This window comes from Rhinatrema bivittatum, chromosome 5, assembly GCF_901001135.1.
Source record: "Rhinatrema bivittatum chromosome 5, aRhiBiv1.1, whole genome shotgun sequence".
In the NCBI taxonomy this organism is placed as follows: domain Eukaryota; kingdom Metazoa; phylum Chordata; class Amphibia; order Gymnophiona; family Rhinatrematidae; genus Rhinatrema; species Rhinatrema bivittatum.
The window spans coordinates 301,020,599-301,042,698 of NC_042619.1; the positions used below are offsets into that span (position 1 = coordinate 301,020,599).

Below are 22,100 nucleotides of genomic sequence, written 5' to 3' on the forward strand. Positions count from 1 at the left end.
GGACAGTCCGCACATGGATCTGATGGCAACTTTCCGAAATGCCAAGGCCCCGCGGTTCTTTACTCGAAGAAGGGAGCCAGGAGCAGAAGGGATCGATGCCTTAATTCTGCCTTGGCTGAGGGACATTCTTCTGTATGTGTTTTCGCTGAGGTTCGCTCATCTGCCAAAGGTTCTGCGTCTAGGTCCCATATTTTCAAATCAGGTGGCTTGCTTTTGTCTAGTGGCTTGGCTTTTGAGAGGAAGCGATTTAAAGAATAAGGGTTATTCTGAGGGGATAATTGCTACTCTTTTGCAAGCTAGAAAGACTTCCACCTCCTTGGTGTATGTGAGAGTATGGAGAGTTTTTGAGGCTTGGTGTGTGGAGCAAGGTGTGGATCCTATATGGGCCTCCATGCATATATTCCAGCTTTTCTGCAAGTGGGACTAGTGAAGGGTTTATCCTTTAGCTCCCTCAGAGTTCAGGTAGCGGCTTTGGGCTGCCTTTGAGGTAAGGTACTGGGAGCAACTCTAGCTGCGCATCCGGATGTGGTTCATCTTCCCCGGGAGGGGGTGGGGAAACATTTGCGACCTCCGGTTCAGAAGCTGGTTTCCCTCCTGGAGCTTTAACGTAGTCCTTAAGAGCATGTGTGTGGTGCTGTTTGAACCTCTGAAAAGAGCTACTATGAAAGATCTCACTTTGAAAGTGGTTTTCTTGGTGGTGATTTGTTCTGCTCGGCGGATCTCGGAAATTCAGACTTTGTCATGTAGAGAGCCTTTTAAGAATTTCAGATTCACGGTTACTTCATTTCTGCCGAAGGTGGTATCATCATTCCACTTAAATCAGTCAGTGGAGCTCCCGTCCTTCCCAAGTTTGATTATTGTGGCACCTCATGCTAAGGAGTTGCAGCGTTTGGATGTGAAGCGTGCATTGTTGCAATACCTTAAGGTCTCTAACAGCTTCAGATTGTCGGATAATCTTTTTGTACTATGGAGTAGTGCAAAAAAGGGTCATAAGGCGTCAAAAACCACGATTGCACGGTGGTTGAAAGAAGCCATTGGCTCTGCCTACATCTGTCAAGGTGGCCCTGTCCCAGAGGTATTAAGGGCTCATTCTACTCGTTCTTAGGCGGCCTCTTGGTCCGAATATAAGCAAGTGTCACCGCAAGAGATTTGCAGGGCAGCTACTTGGAAGTCATTGCACACTTTCGCCAGGCATTATCGTTTGGATGTCCAGGCCCCAGAGGCCATGGGCTTTGGTAAGAGTGCACTTCGAGCAGGACTCTTGTGGTCCCACCCCTTTTAGGGAAGTTCTGGTACATCCCAGGAGTCTGGACTGATCTGGGTACATTCAAGGAAAGGAAAATTGATTCTTACCTTCTAATTTTTGTTCCTGTAGTACGACAGATCAGTTTAGAGTCCCGCTCAGTGGAGGAAAGGGAGAATTGAAGAGTCCACTCAATCTGTTATTGTAGTAATCTGAAGAATGGTGCAGGTTTTTGTTAGTCCTGCAGGTTTTTACTGTGGGCAGGGTTATCTGTTATAGGTTTCCACTTCCCACTGCTCATACAGGGGATATTTTTTTTCATTGTTGGTATTAGTATTGTTAATATCAATACTGAGGGACTGCAGGTGGCACCTTGGGTTATGTGGCAGTGTCAGCGAAACTTTTTCTGTCTCCATCTGCTGGAAGGGAGGCAAAACCCAGGAGACTGGACTGATCTGTGGTACTACAGGAATGAAAATTAGCAGGTAAGAACCAATTTTCCTATTGGTTAAGGGAAGTAACTGCTGCAACAGAAAAATTACCCCCATGTTTGTTTCCCCAGTCCGTAGAAGTCTGGGCCTTCATTGGTTACTTTCTGGATCCAATGCCCCTTTTCTCCTGCTGTTGAAGCAGAGAGCAATGATGGAGTTGCATCAACAGTATGAAGGCTTATTGGTTAAGGGTAGTAACCGCCACACCAGCCAGATTACCCTCATGCACTTATTTCTTCATTTCCATCCTGTAGTCTTTAGAGATCCACAGTGTTTATCCCATGCCCCTTTGAATTCTTTCACTGTTTTTATCTTCACCACCTCCTCCGGAAGGGCATTCCAGACATCCATCACCCTCTATAAAGAAATATTTCCTGATGTTGGTTCTAAGTTGTCCTCCCTGGATTTTCATTTCGTGACCCCTAGTTCTACTGAGGGGTCCGAGGGGGGATATGATAGAGATGTTTAAAATCTGAGAGGTCTAGAACGGGTAGATGTGAATCGGTTATTTACTCTTTCGGATAGTAGAAAGACTAAGGGGCACTCCATGAAGTTAGCATGGGGCACATTTAAAACTAATCGGAGAAAGTTCTTTTTCACTCAATGCACAATTAAACTCTGGAATTTGTTGCCAGAGGATGTGGTTAGTGCAGTTAGTATAGCTGTGTTTAAAAAAAGGATTGGATAAGTTCTTGGAGGAGAAGTCCATTACCTGCTATTAAGTTCACTTAGAGAATAGCCACTGCCATTAGCAATGGTAACATGGAATAGACTTAGTTTTTGGGTACTTGCCAGGTTCTTATGGCCTGGATTGGCCACTGTTGGAAATAGGATGCTGGGCTTGATGCACCCTTGGTCTGACCCAGTATGGCATGTTCTTATGTTCTTACTGATTTCTTTCCATCAGAAAAAGTTTTTGTGCATCATTAAAACTTTTCAGGTATCTGAAGGCTCTGTATCATATCTTCCCTGCACCTCCTCTTTCAGGGTATTCATATTCAGATCCATCAGCCTCTCCTCATAGGTCTCCTCATACAGACCCCACACCATTTTAGTCGCTCTTCTCTGGACCGCCTCAATCCTGTCTTTGTCCCTTTTGCAATATGGACTCCAGAACTGAACACAGTACTCCCAAGTGAGGCCTCACCAAGGGCCTTATCACCTCGTTTATCTTATCTTTTTTTGACCTATAGCAGTGGTTCTCAACCAGTGTGTCACCAAAAATTTGACATAGCAAGCCTATGCTTTCTATAACAGCCACATGTGCTCGCGGCTTGAGGAGAGAGCAGAGTAAGTAGCTGGTAGTTAATATTCCTCATCACCACTCCCTGTTTCTGCTTTTCCCTCAACCCTGGCAATCAGTGCCACCACCAATCCAAGCCAGAAATGTTGCAGGCATGATGTCTCCTGCCCTGCCATCCCGCCACACCACCCCCTCGGCTTCTTGGAGATGGTTTTTCTCTCTAAGCTTGTTTATAATTTATGGTTTTATTTTGTGTTTTATATAAGAATCAATCTGCATGTTTGACAGAGGTGAGGGATTCTGCTAACTAGGATGTAGATTCTGTAGTAGGAATCTAGAGCAGTCTGGCTTGCTTTCTTTTCCAATAGTAAGTGTACTGTGTTCTATATTTGCAGTCTTGCTTTTTCATAGGCCAGGTTGTTGCTGTTCAGGTCCTGGGTGTTAGTGCTCTTATGGTGTGGCTGGTATGCTATATAATTCCTAATGTCTTTTTAGCAGATTTTCCTGTTATTTCACAAAGTGACTGACAGGGAAGGGATTTTGAAGTACTATTACTGAGGGGATAGCAGAATTTGAATATAATTTTTGCATGGTGAGTTGAAAGGGAAACTCCCTAACTCTGCTCTGTATAAACTCCAGAGAGGTCAGGATTTTTCTGAGGTTGACAGTGAAATGCATGAGATTGCATATCAGTCCCAGATTTCTCATTGATGCAGTAAGCAAAGATTAACATTTTTGTGAAAAAATAACATTTAATAATGATATTTTATAAACAGTTATTGAAATTAAAGAATGTTATCTTTCTAGTGCATCATTTTGAACAAAATATTTAGGGGTTTTTTTTTTAGTATAGTTAGTGTGCAATGTGTCATGCACATGAGCAACATCTGTTAGGTGTGTCATGATGGAAAAAAGGTTGTGAACCTCTGCCCTATAGAACATTCATAGTGGAGGAGGGGCTGGTACATAACTGGAGGTTTCAGAATTATCAGCTAGCTTGCCTTCTGGTGTTATGCTACAGCTTTGCATTAGAAAGCTGGGATCTGTTTCTTGCTATTGGTGGTCCTGCGAAAAGTATCTATGCTGTGAATTACGACTTTAATATGTAAATGTTTTTGATAAGTTTTCTTTTATATTTACATGTTATCTGGGAATGTTTTATTTTGTACATCGCTTAGACTGTCAGTGTTAGGCGATATATTTTAATAAATTAAATGATGGGGGTGAGGTGGGGAGGGATTTGCATGACCTGCAAGTGGTGCTGCAGATTCTGATACACTCTTTCTTCAGGATAGAGATTCAAATGATCGGGATCCCCACCAATCTAAAGGCTACAAGAGCTTCCTTCCAGCCATTAAATCCGTACCGGTATGTATATCCACTATAGTAGCGACACTCTGGTATTTACGCTTCTATAAATAGTGTTCAGACAGAACCAGAAGAGCATATAAACCATTCACTCAATGAACCTTAAAATTGTACCTTTTTTCCTAAATTGCAGTATTAGCAGCTGTCAACAATTCTGTCACCTTCTCTTGATATAGATCACATGATGCTTGTCTTGTACTGTTAGGGCTTGTGAAGCATGTAACCATTCAGTTTCTAAATCATGTGCCATTTAGAACCAAAACTCAGGATTGAATCCAGAGTAGTTGGTTCTTTTATAATTTGCAAATTTATTTGCTAGTTCTCCCTTTTCAGAAAGTGAGTCTTGAGTGATCCTGACTGCCTGAGATTCAATAGGTGCTGCTGAGTGGTCAAGGGATTGTACTATTTACTTACCAGTACGTTTGAAACTGTGCCTTGGTTTAATAGACTCAAAACCCACCTGTGCTGTAACACATACTCATGGGTAGGTGATGCTATGTGTGTTACTTCATACTGATGCTTCAACTTCCAGTGATAAATGGTGACTACAGGACTGGTCTGGCTACTAATTTTCATTACTAGGTGGCCAAACAATTGCCAGGTTTCAGAGGGATTCCTGCATTACTGGTAGTGGGATAATGGACCTTAATAAAATTATTTCCCTTCATAAATGTGAAGTTTCTGACTGACCCTGGACTTTGGCCTGTTAGGGAGTAGATTCAATAGCCTAAACACTCTTCTAAGCCTGAGTTTCTGGTACCCATTTTTCCCCACAAATGGAGGAAGAAAGTATGGAAATCGGAGCTCAGCCCCACATACATACTGTACACTTTAATTGTGAAAGAACAATTAAAGAAATATTCCAAAAGTAATGCTGTAAAAAAAAAAAAAAATCAAACCAGTGTTTATTGCAAACAACTTCACACATTTTGTCATAGCAAAAAAATTGCCTTCCATGTTGACCTGGGACACCAGTCCAGCCATGACAAGTGGGTTATATCCTCTTACCAGAAGATGGAGGCAGACTAAACTGATTTCCACAGTGACATCACACCCACTACTTTGGGGGGGGGCGGGGGATCTAGCAGCAGAGATCAAGTATTTTCTGTCTCCAGCAGATAGTAAGGTTGGGTGGTGTAACAGCTCTACGTTGGATCAGAGATCAGACCCCCTGGGCCAGGTCACTGCCATACGCCAGCAGTGTGAGCCTGTCTGTACACTCCCAGCCGTTGAGATGGGGTGGAGGAGAAGACAGAGCAGGCAACTTCAGCTAAGTGGTGTCTGTTTTAATTTTAATTTGGAATTCTGAGAAGGGTGTTTCTTTTCCCTTGGTTTGTTGTCCTCTCCTGGTCGACCCTTCCCCCACTCCTTCCCTCCTCCTTTCTATCGCGTTTGGCAGCCAGGATAGGTCCTTTACAAAAAGAAAAAAGGACAGGTTTGCACTGTACCTGTGTTAAGGTTGCCGGCAGGTGAAGACTGCATGTGGAGGTAGGTGGGTTAGCACCAGAAGGGGACCAGTTAGCTTCGGCGGCGGTCTAGGGAAGTGGCAGTACTTTGCTTGGGTGCAAGCAGCATTGAGAAGCCCATCTGAGAAGCAAGTCACTGCAAAGTTTGGGGCTTGCTTCATGCCGCTGCTGAAGAGCCCGATCTACTGGGTGTGTGCACGCACGAGGGAGATCCCTGGTGACTGCCCATAGCAGGCTTAGTGCCTGCTTCCTTTCCTGCTTCCTTTTTTGGGCCTGCAGCACTTGGAGGGGCCTGATACATGGTCATTTGAGGCGGCAGCCATTTTGAGACCTCCCATGTGATTGGGTCTTGAGCAAGGGGAGACACCAAAGGCGGGTGAGAAATTCTGGGTACCTCCGGTCTTGATTCTGGCTCTCTGGGGAGCCCTTCAATTGGAGGGGGGGGGGGGGGTTGCTGCTGGGTGCCCCAGGGAGATTTCTTACCGGAGTTTTTTCATTTTTTTTCAGCAGGCCTTTTTGCTTTTGTGAGACAGAGGGAAGAGCTTGAGGGGCTAACCTTAACATAACAGCGGGCCTTCTTCTGGCTCCTTCGTCCTCTGCCCCTGTCACGAGGGCATGCCCAGCCCTTGAGGTGCCGGGGATAGTTTGGCATCTTTTGAGGGGAGCATGATCCTGGACCCGGAGGATGATTCGGTAATCCACTTATTTCACAGGAATGAAATAAGCGGATTGATTGAGCAGGTGGTTTTGTGCCTCAGGTTGGAGGAGTTCAAGCCACAGGAGGCTATTATTAAAGTCAAATGCAAGACTATCACTGGCTTTCCATTCCATCTGGAGGTGGAGGAGATGATGCTGGTGGAATTGGGAGTCCCCTGAGACAGGCCTAAAAGGAGTCAGTCTTCTACATTGACGCTATCCTCTTCTTCCTCCGGTGTTGCAGATGTTTTTTCAAGTGCCGGTGGTCGATCCGTTGGTCACGGTGATGACAGGTGCACCATTATCCTGGTGGAGGGGGATGCTTTGCTCAGAGACCCCCAGAATAGGAAGATGAAAGCCGCCCCTTAGATAATTTTGTCACTTCGGCTACAGTGGTACAGATTTCCATCTGCTCAGTCTTATTTATCCAGGCTCTCCTTCGCTGGGTACAGCAGCTCCCTGAGAGCGAGGAGTTAGCTAGGATGGAGTCTGCTGTGACTTTCCTGGCAGATACCTTGTTGCAGAGCTTCACCAGGTTGGTGGCCTTGTTGGCCGGGGTGCATCGCTCTTATGGTTGTGCAATTGGGCAGCTGATTCCTGGTCTTAGATATGGCTGGGGAAGTTGCCTTTTAAGGGCTGGCTACTCTTTAGCGAGTATCTTGATCAGTTTGTTAAGAATCTCAGCGATCCTAAGCCCCAGTGTCTGGAGGACAAGGGCCAATCTTTCTATAGACGCAGTAGGGGGTTGCAGGCATTTCTGAGCTTTGCGGTGGTATTGCCCATGAAGGCAGCTTTTTGGGGCCACCTCTACCTTATATTGAGAGCCCCCAAGACCAGGGTGAGTCTTTTTGCAGAGCTAGAAGGCAGAGAGGCAACTCTGCTCTTTCTTCAGGAGCTGATAGAGCTGCTTCCTGAGGCTCCCTGGGTTCACTCACTTTTAGCTTCTGTAGGAGGCCATCTACAGGAGTTCTACAGGGAATTGACCCATATAACAAGTGATCAGTTGGTCTTGGAGATAATCTTTCTCTGTTACAGCCTGGACCTGCATTATCCCATCGGAGATGCCTTCATGGTTTCCCTGTGTATGGCTCTGGTCAAGAAGTGGGCAGTCCACGAGACCCTACTGAAGCTACAACTTTTGTGGGCAATGGTGCCCGTGCCTCAGTTGTAGCAGGGCCAAGGATGTTATGCCACTTATTTCGTGTTTCACAAAAAGTATGGTTCTTTTCACTCTATTCTGGATCTCAAGGGTGTGAATCTCTGTCTCATGTCCCGTGCTTCCATATGGAGACGTTGCGGTTGGCTCTGGACATGGTCCGGCAGGGAGAGTTCCTACGCTCATTGGACCTGTCAGAAACCTATATACATATTCCCATTTGGGATGTGGATCAGAGGTTCCTGAATTTGTGTCCTGGGGGAACGCGTTCAGTTCCACGCATTGCCCTTCATTCTGTCCACAGCACCACCACAGGTCTTCTCCAAGGTAACGGTCATAGTGGTAGCAGCTCTGTGCTCTGAGGGAATCACTGTCCACCTGTATCTTGACAATTGGTTAATTTGAGTGCCGTCTTGCAAAGAGACACAGCGGGTGCCCCATCTAGTGGTTCATTTTTTAGAAGACTTGGTCTGGGTCATCAATTTTGCCAAGAGCTCCCTGCAGCCCACTCAGTCCCTAGAGTACTTAGGGGTGTGGTTTGACATGCGAGTGGGTCAAGTGTTTCTCACCAACGAGCAGGTGCACAAGATTTTGTCAGGTGCAGGTTTTCCTGGAGTCACTGATCCCTTCTGCCTGAGATTATCTGCAGGTACTCCAGTTAATGGTGGTGACTCTGAATTTGGTTCCATGGGCCAGGATTCATATGCAACCTTTCCAGGTGTCTCTTCTGGCCCAGTGGTGCCTGCAGTTGCAGGACTATGGAGTGCAACTCCCTCCAACTCAGTGCATCGATCACTGCTCTGGTGGCTGAATCCCATCCATTTGTTGATGGGAGTCTGTGTTATCACTCCAGCTTGGATCCTGGTCACCACAGACACTGGCTGTCCAACTGGAGAGCGCAGTTTCAGGCTTAGGTGGGTCAGGGGAGTTGGTGCTCAGAGGAGGCCTCGTGCTCCATCAACCAGTTGGAGACAGGGCGATTTGCCTAGCTCTCCATTTCCTCCCACTGATTTGGGGGAGGGCCATTCACATCCTTGTAGACACCACCACCAGTGGGGTGTATGTAAATCATCAGGGGGGCATCAGGAGCCACGAGGTCTCACTGTAAACAACTCTTCTTTTCCTGTGGGCAGAGAGGCACTTTGCCCTGTTACTTGTAGCTCACATTGTGGGATTGGAGAATGTTTAGTCTGATTTTCTCAGCTGAAATAGTTTAGATCCTGAGGAATGGGAATTGTGTGAGGAGACATTTCATGCAATTTGTTGCAAGTAGGGTTGTCCTCAGCTGGATCTGATGGCAACCCAATAAAAGGACTAGGGGACACTCCATGAAGTTAGCAAGTGTTGCGTCCGTCGGTCTCAGACGGCTTTGCCCCGTATGCCTCACCTTGTTCTCGGCTCCTCCCGCTTACCTTGGGAAAATGGCTACTGCCACATCTGCAAGCCACCCTCTCCGGTGTCCCCGGAATAGCTATGTCGTTGCCTCCCGCCATGTTCCTCCCAAGGGCCTACTAGGGTGCGCGCTCGCTACCCACATCTTTATTCCAGCTATGGCGTGAACCTCGGGGGCGTCCCCCCTCGAGTGGCGTCACAGCATCCGGGTATTTAGCCTGCCCTCATTTGCTAGCTAATTGAGTTAGCAACAGATTGGATTTGTCCGGCTACGCTGCTCTGCCGCTTCCGTGCAGCTGCTGGAAGCTCTCTCTGCCCTTCAGGGTAACTACTAACCTAGGTACCTGCTTCTCTGGGGCCCTTCCTCTTCTTTCAGGTGCCTTACTGGGATCAGGTACTCGCTCCTTGAGGGCCTGCTCTCCCTGCCTCCGGGCCTGGAACCAACTACTTCTGCCTGGTGGAAACCTTCTACATAACAGCTAGTGAGTAATATAACTTTGTCTAGCTCATCTACAGCTTTGCTGTCTGGGAAAACTACACCGGAACTTCCCTATATCAACTTGGTGAGAAGGGTCCCTCTGCCGAGGGTCCCTGGACTGCTACTTCAGAACCTGCTCACTACTGCCACCTCTGGTGGCCTACATCTGCTGTATAATAGACAATTCAGTGTTTGTGCGTCCTGAGTCTAGCCCAGTACTGTGGCTCCCCACGGGGCTCCTCCCCATGGGCGTGGTCAGCTTCCACAGTACCCAAGAATCCACTCAAACACCTCACAACCATAACAGCAAGTAGCTCATGTAAAACAAATTGGAGAAAATTCTTTTTCACTCAGCGCATAATTAAACTCTGGAATTCATTGCCAGAGGAGGTGGTTAGGGAAGTTAATATAGCCGGGTTTTTAAAAAAGCTTTGGATAAGTTCCTAATAAAGATTAGTAGCTTGGGATCTATTCATTTAATGTTTGGGTACTTGCCAGGTACTTGTGACCTGGTTGGTCTCTGGATACAGGATACTGGGTTTGATGGACCCTTGGTCTGACCTAGTATGTCATTCTTATGAAGTCCGGGAAATGGTCTACTTTCTTGGCTTACATCCATGTCTGGTGCCTGTTTGAGCAATTCTGTCATACTAGGTTGGATTCATCCTGGCGTGCTAAGGTTGCCTGCATTTTAGCCTTTCTCCAGGGCGGTTTGGACAAAGGACTCGCCCTGAACTCTTTGAAGGTACAGGTAGCGGCTCTGGCATGTTACCGGGGGGCCATAGAGAGTTTCTCCATTGCCGCTGCAGAGATGTCCCCCATTTCCTGCTGGGGTGGGGGGGGGGGGGGGGGTGTGAAGAGGCTACGTTCACATTTCCAGCCTATTTGTTCCCCTGTGGGACCGGAATCTGGTTTTGAGAACCCTAACTGGGGTCCCTTTGAAGCAGAGTTCTTTAAAATATTTGTCCTTGAAAATGTCTTTGTTGCAATCTGTTCTGTACAATGGGTCTTGGAGCTTCAGGCCCTCTCTTGTCAGGACCTGTTTCTGGTAATCTGATCAGATGCAGTGATGTTTTACCCAGTGCCCTCTTTTCTCCCTCAGGTCAGTTTGTTTTTTCACATCAATCAGTCAATATCCCACCCAGCTTTTTCTCGGGAAGAGTACAGACCTGAGCTTTGTTCCCTCAGGTGCTTGGATTTGCAACAAATCATTCTGCACTATTTGAAGGTCACAAATGATTTCCACAAGTCAGATATTTCTCCTTTTAGGAGGATAGTGGAAAGGAGATTGCCCTCTAAGGCTACTTTGGCTCCTTTGATAAAGGAGACGATAGTTAACTTACCTTCTGTAGGTCAAATGCCCTCCGGAATTGGTGCCGCACACTCCACCAGGTCGTAATCAGCATCCTGGGCAGAAGTGCAGGCACTGGTGTCCGCTGATATTTGCAGAGCAGCCACTTGGTCCTCATTGCACACTTTTGTGAAACGTTATCAGCTGGATGTTATGGCATGGGAGGATACAGTGTTCGAAGCAGGGGCCCTGAAGCCAGCCCTTGCTTCCTCCCACCTGGGTGGATGAAGCTTTAGTACTTCCCACTTGTCATGGCTGGACTGGTGTAGCAGGACTAATGGAAATGAAATTAACAGGTAAGGAAATGTATCCTTATGGCCCATAATAAGTTAAATAGAGCCCACCTATGTCCAGTCACAGTAGCTGAGCGGACTCAAATGTTCCTGGATGAAGAATCAAGCTGTTTGTTGTAGAAGTGGATGTAAAACAAAGGTCAAAACTTGCAAAACAAATTGCTGCTAAAAGGTACAGATTGGGGGAAGGCTATAAAACAAATTTTGTTTTAATATCCCTTGGGGTTTGAGCTCTTCTGCCAAGAAGAATGGGCAAAAACCCCACCATCTTGCTGTGTAAAGTTGGTTGACCCTTATCTTAAATGACTCATGGCTATTATTGCTGCAAATAGCACAAAATATAATCAATATCTAACACATATAAAGGAAAAATAATAGCATCCTGTATCCCATCAGTTTCCCTCCAACTGAAGAACATCATCTCGCAGCTTGAAAAAAATCACTACTGGCCACCAACCCATAACCAAACACCAACAAATGGTTTTCTTAGACCAAAATCCCCTTAGTCACAGGACTCATGACTGTCACATTTTTGGTACTTACAATGTGTTTGTTTTGCAAGACTACTTAAGATGTGACTGCTAACCTCTCTCTTAGATCTCTGTTCTGAAACAGAATGGGCTTCTGCAGGCATTGGTGGCTGGTGAGAATGAACAGAAAAAAGCTGGTAAGCCGCCTTTTCTCTTCCACACAACTCCACACATGTTTAGTGCATATGTGGCTTCCTCCTTCCCATAGTTGTCCAGTGATGTTAGATGGCAAGTACGTTTGATTCAGATAGGCCAAGTCTACTGGATATTAATACATGTAGCACTAATGTATTTGAAAAAAACACAAATCTGACTCGGTGTGTGGTTTACATTAGTTTCCTTATAAATGTATATTGGTTTAAATGCTGTTAAATGAGATTTTTAGCCATCATAGTTGCATGTTTTTGTTGGATTCTAAAAAGGTGTTGGGTGTTTATTCCTGTTTGTTCCCCAGATCAGTCCAGACAAGTGGTCTATTCATCCCTACCAGCAGGTGGAGGTAGAGAACAAAACTTTGAGGTACTGCTACATAACCGAGAATGCCGCCTGCAGTCCCTCACTATTGCCCTGTACCCAAGCAAGATGTCTACCTTAAACTCCAATAAACCCTTGGGCGAACAGAGACTTAAAGTTGGAGCCCCCTGAAAACTAGACCCCCCTTAACTTATACCAAACTATGTACACTTATCATTAAACTGAGTATATCACATACCAGCTCAGCAACATCCAGAAGGGAGGAAGTCTTTCGAAAGATTGGGATAGGTCTCTGGACTGATTTGTGGTACTTCAGGAAAGAAAATTAGAAGGTAAGAACCAATTTTCCTTTCCTGTTTGTACCCTAGATCAGTCCAGACAAGTGGTATGTACCCAAGCCCCTCTAGTCTGGGTGGGAACTCAAAAGATCCGCATGCAACACGCTTTTTCCAAAAGATACCTCCAGCACCCATACATCCAATGGTAATGTTTGATAAAAGTGTGAAGAGATCACATCGCTGCACAATAAATCTCCTATGGAGAAAGCAATTGACACTCTGCCCATGAGGTTGCCTGTGCCCTAGTGGAATGCATTCTCAACCCCTCTGGCACCGACCAGCCATTACATATGTAAGCCGAAGCTATCATCTCTTTTAACCATCGTGCAGTAGTACCCTTGGAAGCCTTATTTCCCTTCTTTGTTCCACTGAACAGGACAAACAGATAAACAGATCTCCGAAAGGCACTTGTCACCTTAAGATATCGCAAAAGAATTTGTTGCATATCAAATAAGTGAAGCTCCCTCACCATAGGAGCATCCGCTGACAAATTTGGAAAGGTCGATAGCTCGATCACCTGGTTAAGGTGGAAGGAAGAAACACCTTAGGCAAGAAAGAAGAAACCATATGTAAAGAAACCCCCTCCTCCGAAAAGCATGGGAAAGGGTCCCTACATGACAATGCTTGCAGCTCAGAAATCCTTCTAGCTGAACAGATAGTCACCAGGAAAACAGTCTTCAGGGTTAAATCCTTTAACAAAGCCCTCTTAACAGGTTTAAAGGGAGGAACACACAGCACCTGAACTAAATTCAGATTCCATGCTGGACAAATCTTCCGAACTGGAGGACGCAGATGTCTTGCCCCCTTGAGGAAATGAACCTCATATGGATGAGATACCAACAGTCTTCCCTGAATCCTACTTCAAAGGGACCCTAAGACTGCCACCTGAACCCGAAGAAAATTATAGGCCAAACCCTTAGCCAAGCCACTTTGCAAAAAGGCCAGAATCTGCAGAACTTCCACCTTCAAAAGCTGCACCTTATTCTGCAAACACCATGATTCGAACACTCTCCATACTTTGACATACGCCAACTATGCAGAAGGCCGCCTTGCCAGAGGAGGGAATCACAGGCTGCAAATAACCCTTCAGCGGAGTCGTCGCCTCTCAAAAGCCAAGTTGCTAGAAAGAAGTGATCCGGTTTGAAAATACAGGTCTCTGCCTCAACAACCCTGACAGAGATGGATCAAGGGAACGGGACCGTCCACCGTTAGATGAAGGACTGCAAACTATGGCCAGCGCAGCCAGTCGGTTGCCACCAGAATCACCGTTCCCAGATAAAGCTCAGTGTGCCATAGCACTCAACCTATGAGGAGGCCATGGTGGAAACACGTACAGCAACAGATGAGTCGGCCAAGGTTGAACAAGAGCGTTGATGCCCTCCAAGCTGACCTCCCATCTGCAACTGAAAAACTGATCCATCTTCGCATTTCCTGGAGTCACCATGAGGTCTACCGCTGGTCTACCCCACCTGGCCTGAATCAAGGCGAAGGCCTCCGCTGACAACTCCCACTCCCATGGATCCAGACATTGTCTGCTGAGGAAGTCCGCCTGCTCGTTGTCCACTCCAGCCATATGGGAAGCAGCTATTCTTACCAGATATTTCTCCGCCCAAACAAACAGTTCCTGCGCCTCCAGCGCTACCAGACAACTCTTCGTTCTGCCCTGATGATGGATGTGTGCCACTGTTGTCGCATTGTCCGTGAACACTTGCACAGACCTGTCTTGAATAAGCATGAGAAATGCCAGTAAGGCTTCGCGCACTGCCCTGGTTTCCAGCCGATTAATGGACCAGGTTGTCTCCTCTGACCACTGACCCTAGGCCGATTTCCCTTGACAAATCACCCTTCAACCAGAGAGGCTGGCATCGGTGGTCACCACCACCCAGTCAGGCGCTTCCAGATCCATCCCTTTCTCCAAATTGTGCCGCGACAGCCACTACGAGAGACTGGACCTGGCATCCTCCGGCAACAGCAAAGGAAGCTGAAACTCCTCTGCAAGTGGATTCCAATGGGATAACAGAGCCCTCTGCAAAGAACGCATGTGAGCAAAGGCCCATGGAACTAATTCCAGCAAGGAAGCCATGGAACCCAGGATCTGTAAATAATCCCAGACCCTGGGAACCGGCAGACGAAGGACCTGATTCTGCAACTTGACTACCCTCTCTGTAGTCAAAAACACCTTCCCTATCCGGGTATCGAAGTGCGCCCCCAGATATTTCAATGACTGGGCCAATTTCAAATGACTCTGCCAGATTCATCATCCAGCCCAATGAATCCAGGAGTTGCAGGACACGCTGGACTGAGCGACATCACTTCACTTCCGACTTCGCCCATACGTCCAGGTATGGGTGCACCAGGATAACTTCCTTCCTGAGCGCTACCACCATCACCTTTGTGAACATGCGCAGCACTGTTGCCAACCCAAAGGGAAGGGCCTGAAATTGGAAATGTTCCCACAGGACTATGAACCTCAGGAATCTCTGGAGTTCAACCCAAATGGGGTATGGAGATAGGCTTCTGTCAAGTCCAACAACACCAGAAACTCCCCTTTGCACACTGCCGCTATCACCGTGCACAAGGTCTCCATCTGAAACTGTGGCACCCAGAGGGCAGCATTGACCTTCTACAGATCAAGAATGGGCTGAAAAGTCCCCTCCCTTTTTGGGCACCATAAAGTACACGGAGTACCGACCCTGCCCCCTCTCCTGAGGGGGCACTGGCTCAATGGCGTGCAGGGGCTACAGCCATTGCAAAGTATCACAACTGCCTCCTGCTTGTACCAGGAGATGCAGCAGGAGACTACAGAAGCATCCCTGAACGGACGAGAACATTCTAATGCATACCCGTCTCTTACCACCTCCAGGACCCACTGGTCCAACGTGATCCTGATCCACTTCTCGTAAAGGAGGGACAGCCTCCCTCCGAAAGCTTCCGAAGAAAGGAATTGGGCTTGAAAGGACTGCTGCCCGAATTCTGCTTTTGCGCCATCGGTCCATGGCTCCTGGCAGCACAAAACCTCTTCACCACATCTCGGAACCGAGCTCATGGAGGAAAGGACTTCTTGAGGGTTTTCCTGTCCTCAGATAACTTATTACCCTTCGACTCCCCCAACTGCTTCATGTGCTGATCCAGATCCTCCCCTATACTTCTTGACCGCCCAGGACTTCCTGGGTAAAGTCCTCTTAGTTCCTGCCTAAATAGGCCTTATGGAAGAGGAGGAGGACAAATTCATTTGAAAGGGTCCTGATCCGTGTCCCCCTGAATCTCTTCTCCTGCCACCAGCAGGGTCCTGCTCAGCAGGACACAGTGGGGGGAGGGGAGTCCAAGGCTGTGAAACAGCAGCTTTTCCAGCATGTGCAAACAAAATGGCTGCCGGCTCCTCTGACCCCAGGGATCTCCAGAACTGGCCCAACTGACCTCTTGCTCATGCCACCTCCCTCACCCCCCCCCCCCCCCCCCCCCAGTCCCAAGGTGGTCCCAGCCCTTGAAGTGCATTTTAGGAAAAATGCAGTCTAATTGAGCTGAGCCAGTTTTGATCTGCAGCCGCAACAAACTTTGCTGCACTGCACGAGAGGCGGTATGCCGGCGCAATCGGGCCTAAAAATAGCCCCTGCCAACGCAAACTAACAGCTGCGATGTCTGGTGCTGAAAAGACACCTAGTCCTGTCGGACAAACAAATTCTACCCCGCTCACCCTTACCTGCCTCCTGGCAAAGAAAGGAGTCAGCCGCTCAAAAGGCTGCCTCAGCCCTACTCTTGCTACTGCCTTCCTGTGTGTTTTTTTTTTTTTTTAACTTAAAGAAACACATACAGAGACCAGGACAGGGAATAAAATCAAAATACTTCCCTGCTTCTGGAAGGAGGCAGAGTGCTGGGGGTACCAGGGGCCTAGAGGGAGTGAGAGAACCAGGACTGCTGGCTTTCACCTTCCCCCCCCCCCCCCCCCCCCCCCCCCAAAAAAAACCCCAAAAACAAAGGCTGAGCCAGAACAGGGATCACCAACCTCCCGCTTGCCCTGCTGTACCCTAGGGATGGCCCATGAAGGAACCTAACACATGGGGGGAACTGAAATCTCCTTACTCTTATTTTCTCTTTTTTTTTTGAAACTCCAGACTGCAGGTTTGCACCTCTACCATCTGCTGGAGACAGAGAAACATTGAGGGACTGCAAGTGGCACTCTCAGTTAAGTAGCAGTGCCTGAAAACCTTTTTAGTTCTTCCCCCATCTGCTGGTAGGGATGGATAAACCCACTTGTCTGAACTGATCTGTGGTACTTCAGGAAAGAAAATTAGCAGGCAAGAACCAATTTTCCCGTAAGCTGCTTGTTCAATAATTAGAACAATCTGCTATGTCTCTCATGCTGCTTTTCTTCCTATTTCCTGTAAGACTAGGACTTTAATTTGGATCTCCCCTTAGTGATGGGCCAATAGCATTTGTTTGATTCTTATTTTTTTCATTTTTTTTCTCAGAGTATGTATGCCTTAATTTTCTGGAACAAGTTATTCTTGTGTAATATATGACATTTAATAAATAAAAAGTGGAAACCCCCAGCTACAAATCTGGCTGACTCAGTGGCACATGGTTTTGCTCTTCCATGTGGAAGGTCTCTGATTTTCAAATCTTTTCTCAGATCTTCTGCAATCTGAGCCAGCTGGGGATGCTGTGAAGACAGTATTCACAGCCTCTGGGATGGAGAGTTGTGGTCCTCAATAAGGGCAACTCCTGATGACTGGACTTAGAGCCCATGGTACAGGGTTCTGAAAGAAGCCTTGGTGCATAGCTCCCAGCAACACTATTGCTGCAGTTGCCAGACTCGAACAGTGGGAGGGTGGGTCTATTAAAATAGGGGGAAATTACCAGGTAGATGTGTTGTGGAGCGCTAGGAGAGCGATCCCACTCCTGGGAGATGTGTGTCCTTGGGCCACGGCTCGACCCCAGAGGAACTCCGAGGAGGTGCCGCGGGAGGTGTGGCATGCCCGAGCATGGGCTGGACAGGAGCAAGGCTGGAGTGATGACTGGAAGACAGGCCCTCCTCCGGACCTGCACGCTTTGGAAGACCCAACAACGCAATGTTGGTCTTGTGAACAGTCCTCCGACCGTTCCCAGCCCTTTCGGACCTGCCGCAGGGTATGGCACGAAGCGGCAGGCCGGATGGAGGCCAGGGCAGCGAAGACTGGAACATGGATTCAGACGAGACTCAGGAACGACGAAAACTCAGGCACAGACGTGGACTCAAGACGAGGTACTGGATGCACAGAGGTGGACTCAGGCCCAGACGAGGTACTGGATGCACAGAGGTGGACGCAGGAACAGACGTGGACTCAGGACAAGGTACTGGGTGCACAGAGATGGACTCAGGAACAAGGGCTGAAGGAAGACATGGGCACTGTCCCTCAGGGCGCCCTACTCAGACCACCCGCGGGACTGAGTCGCGGACCACCCTGTCCCATGCGCGCCCTACACAGTCCTGGAAGGCTGGTCGCGGACCACGCTGAGAGCGGGAGAGCACAGGGAAGAAGCAGGTTGCTGCACTCCTGGCAGCTCAAGGCAGATTCGCTGTACTCCTGGCAGCTCAAGGCAGGTTAAAGCATCAGGGTCAGGAACAAGGACTAAGACAGACCTCAGGGCTGGAACAAGGACATCTGGGACAGCAGGAAACATCAGGACTGGAACACGGATACTGGATCAGGAGACACACCTCAGGGCTGGAACATGGACATCTGGAACATCAGGTAACATCAGGACTGGAACACGGGAACTGGATCAAGAGACAGACCTTGGGACTGGAACAGCAGGCGGACGTCAGGACTGGAACAGAAGGCAGACATCAGGACTGGACGAGGAGCTCCGACAGGGAACAAGAAACACAGGACCTTGCAGAAGTGCTGGAACACGGACGACTTCCTGGAGCGAAGGATCTCAGGAGTGACCAACTCCTTGCGAAGGCAAAGACAGACTGAACGCTGAGCCCTTTAGTAGAGCTGAGGTGGACAACGCCCAGGGAGGGGTCAGCAGGGGGCCACACCTGGCTGGCCCTTGAAGAGGAGCAGAGAGGCACGCGCCCGCGCCCTAGGAAGCTGGAGCGAAGAGCTGGAAGCTGGTGGCGTCCTCAGCCACGTGGAAGGCCCAGGGAAGCAGCGGAGCAGCCCTGGGCTGGAGCTGGGTGAAGGCAGGTCACTGGAGCAGCTCCCAGCCGCAAGGACTGAAGCAGGAAGAAGCAGAGAGAGGTATGGCTGGCTGCAGGGGAAGCAGGGAGCTGTAGCAGGCTTCAGGCACCGCTCCACGCTGCAAGGCTGAAGAGAGAAGTGCTGGCTGCAGGGAGTTGTGAGAGGCTGCAGGCACCGGCAGGGACAGGTCCCTGCCGGGTGAGGACCCGGGTTGAAGCAGGCACCGGCAGGGACGGTCACCCTGCTGGCTGAAGGTCCCGGGATCGCAGCAGCACGTCGGGGGAAGCCAGAAACAGCAACAGAGGGGCCGGCCGCATGGCAACAGCAGCGGGGACGGCCCCAGCTGATTCAAGGAGAGAGAAGCAGCAGCATCATCGGCCCGACTGGCCGTGAAGGTAAGAGCCTGCTCGCGCTCCTCGTGGGCAGGATCCAACATAGATGTACATAAAAGCTCATGGTGCCAGGATCCCAGCCCTGTTTCAAATTTGAGCTGGAACAAATAAGAAATCACTTAGCCAAAGCCAAACTTTATTTTACTCTTTAATAGATGGCTTAAAATCTGTATCTTTTTGCTTCTAACTACAGTGTAGCCATTTGAAAAGCTGATGTTGCCTTGATGACCAGGCCAAACTACTGCCTGTGAAACTTCTACGATTGGTTGTTTGGGGGTTTTTTTGCCCATAGAGCCAGGAATGGAGGAAGGAATCAGTCTTACTTTTTTTTTGGTCCCTTTCTGTTACTTGTTTCTAAAGTTTAATTTTTTAAATCAAATTTGTAATATTGTGCACATCTCTTGGTCACATTTTATTAAGATAACTTTTCATTCCCTGTACGTACCAGGATCAGTCCAGACAGTGGGTTATCTCCCCTTTCCAGCAGATGGAGTCAGATAGAACTTTGAAGGATGCTTCCTTATAAGGTAGTGCACTCTCTACTAATAGAAACATAGAAATGACGGCAGAAGAAGACCAATCGGCCCATCCAGTCTGCCCAGCAAGCCTCACACTTCTTTTTTTCTCATACTTATCTGTTTCCCTTGGCTCCTAGTAACCTTTGGTTCTACTTCCCTTTCACGCCCACCATTAATGCAGAGAGCAGTGATGGAGCTGCATCCAAGTGAAATATCATGCTTGATTAGTTAGGGGTAGTAACCGCCGCAATAAGCAAGCTACACCCATGCTTATTTGTTTTACCCAGACTGTTATTCAGCCCTTATTGGTTGGTTTTCTTCTCCCCTGCCATAGCAGAGAGCTATGCTGGATAAGCGTGAACTATTAGTTTTACTTCTCCCCTACCGTTGAAGCAGAGAGCTATGCTGGATATGCGTGAAGTATTAGTTTTACTTCTCCCCTGCCGTTGAAGCAGAGAGCTATGCTGGATATGCGTGAAGTATTAGTTTTACTTCTCCCCTGCCGTTGAAGCAGAGAGCTATGCTGGATATGCGTGAAGTATTAGTTTTACTTCTCCCCTGCCGTTGAAGCAGAGAGCAATGCTGGATATGCGTGAAGTATTAGTTTTACTTCTCCCCTGCCGTTGAAGCAGAGAGCTATGCTGGATATGCGTGAAGTATTAGTTTTTCTTCTCCCCTGCTGTTGAAGCAGAGAGCTATGTTGGATATGTATTGAAAGTGAAGTATGGTTTGAAAGCCACATTATCTATCAACAAATATTGAATAAGCCTAATAACTGGTAGTACCTATAGCTTATGAACTCTTCGTTAATTTTACATACTCTTGCCCACCCCTGTTTTTTTTTTTTTAAATATGGAGATGGCAGGCCTCCATCCTTCCGCTCCGTGAAGGTGGAACACCAACCACTGGCCACTGGCATCCTGCTCCGTGAATGCCTCTGTGGCTACTGCCGCTCCGTGCAGTGTTTTGCTGCCTCATCTTTATACACTTCCTCTAGACCTGATGGATCCACAGTGTTTATCCCATGCCCCTTTGAAGTCCTTCACAGTTTTGGACTTCACCACTTCCTCCGGAAGGGCATTCCAGGCATCCACCACTCTCTCCTTGAAGAAATATTTCCTGACATTGGTTCTTAGTCTTCCTCCCTGGAGCCTCAGCTCGGGACCACTGGTTCTGCTGATTTTTTTCTGACGGAAAAGGTTTGTCGTTGTCTTTGGATCGTTAAAGTTTTTCAAGTATCTGAAGGTCTGAATCATATCACCCCTGTTCCTCCTTTCCTCCAGGGTGTACATATTTAGATTCTTCAATCTCTCTTCGTATGACATCCGATGAAGACCCTCCACCTTTTTGGTCGCTCTTCTCTGTACCGCTTCCATCTTGTCTCTGTCTCTTTGTAGATGCAGTCTCCAGAACTGAACACAGTACTCCAGGTGAGGCCTCACCAAGGACCTGTATAAGGGGATAATCCCTTCCCTTTTCTTACTCGATATTCCTCTCTCTACGCAGCCCAGCATTCTTCTGGCTTTTGCTATCGCCTTGTCGCATTGTTTCGCAGACTTCATATCATTAGACACTATAACCCCTAGGTCCTTCTCCTGCTCCGTGCACATCAGCCTTTCCCCCCCCATCGAATACAGTTCATTCGGATTTCCACTCCCCATATGCATGACTCTGCACTTCTTGGCATTGAATCTCAGATGCCATATCTTCGACCATCCTCAGTATTTTCTTTTCCAGTAGCCTCCGCTCCTGTTTTAGTGGGAGCATTGTATAGCTTGCAGGCAGTACTATATTTGCAGCTCTCCCCATCCCTCCCATCTCTGTTGTCTGGGTAAGTTTGTTTTTATTTCCTTTTGACAGGTTATTTCCTCTCTTCCTCTCTCCGGGGTGCAAGTCGGAGGTGCTGACCTCTCCCCCTGTGGCTGCTATCCGACCCGCTGCCCCTGAGACGCCGTTTTCCACGGGGCAGCCGGCACAGAGAGGCGTTATTCCTCTGTGCCTCTATCTGTGGGTCACTGAGGGATAGAGAGAGAGCAGGACTGAAGCAGAGGCTACTACCCGCTTCTTACAGCCACAAACCTGGTGAGCGTGAGGAAGAACAGGCTGAAGCGGAGGTTTTTTCCCGCAGCTTTAAACCCTGTCTGTTTCTCGCGTTAAGAACAGCTGGTTCCCTCACGGCTCCATCAGGGATCCCCATGCCTCGTTCGTCCAGGTACTGTGCTTGTGGAGAGCCCGGGTCGAGGCTCTCCTGCTAGGGGATTTGCATAGCTTGCCTTCCTGGTGGGGAAGGACCCTCTCCGCCGGGCCGCTCCGGTTCTCATCTTCTGGCACACCTCGACGCTCAGGGGCCGGCCCCGATCCCGCTGACTGTGGGAACGGCGGCCATTTTGTCTCCAGACTCGCTGCTCCGGCGCTAACAGGAGAAGAGCAAGACACTCCTTTTTCATCTCAGCCGCCGGTTTTGACGCCCGTTCCACCTCTGGAGCCTTTTCCTCCGTAAGGGG

At 48.2% G+C, this 22,100-nt stretch overlaps 1 protein-coding gene across 3 annotated transcripts in view; it reads left to right on the forward strand.

The window, feature by feature from the left end:
- Positions 1-22,100, forward strand: part of ELMOD3 (ELMO domain containing 3) — a 162,843-nt gene that overhangs the window by 33,056 nt on the left and 107,687 nt on the right. For all 3 annotated transcript variants that reach the window (XM_029604179.1, XM_029604180.1, XM_029604178.1), the window contains 2 exons: positions 4,268-4,345; positions 11,775-11,844. In XM_029604179.1, the coding sequence (XP_029460039.1) occupies positions 4,268-4,345; positions 11,775-11,844 (148 nt within the window). The remainder of the gene's footprint in view (positions 1-4,267; positions 4,346-11,774; positions 11,845-22,100) is intronic.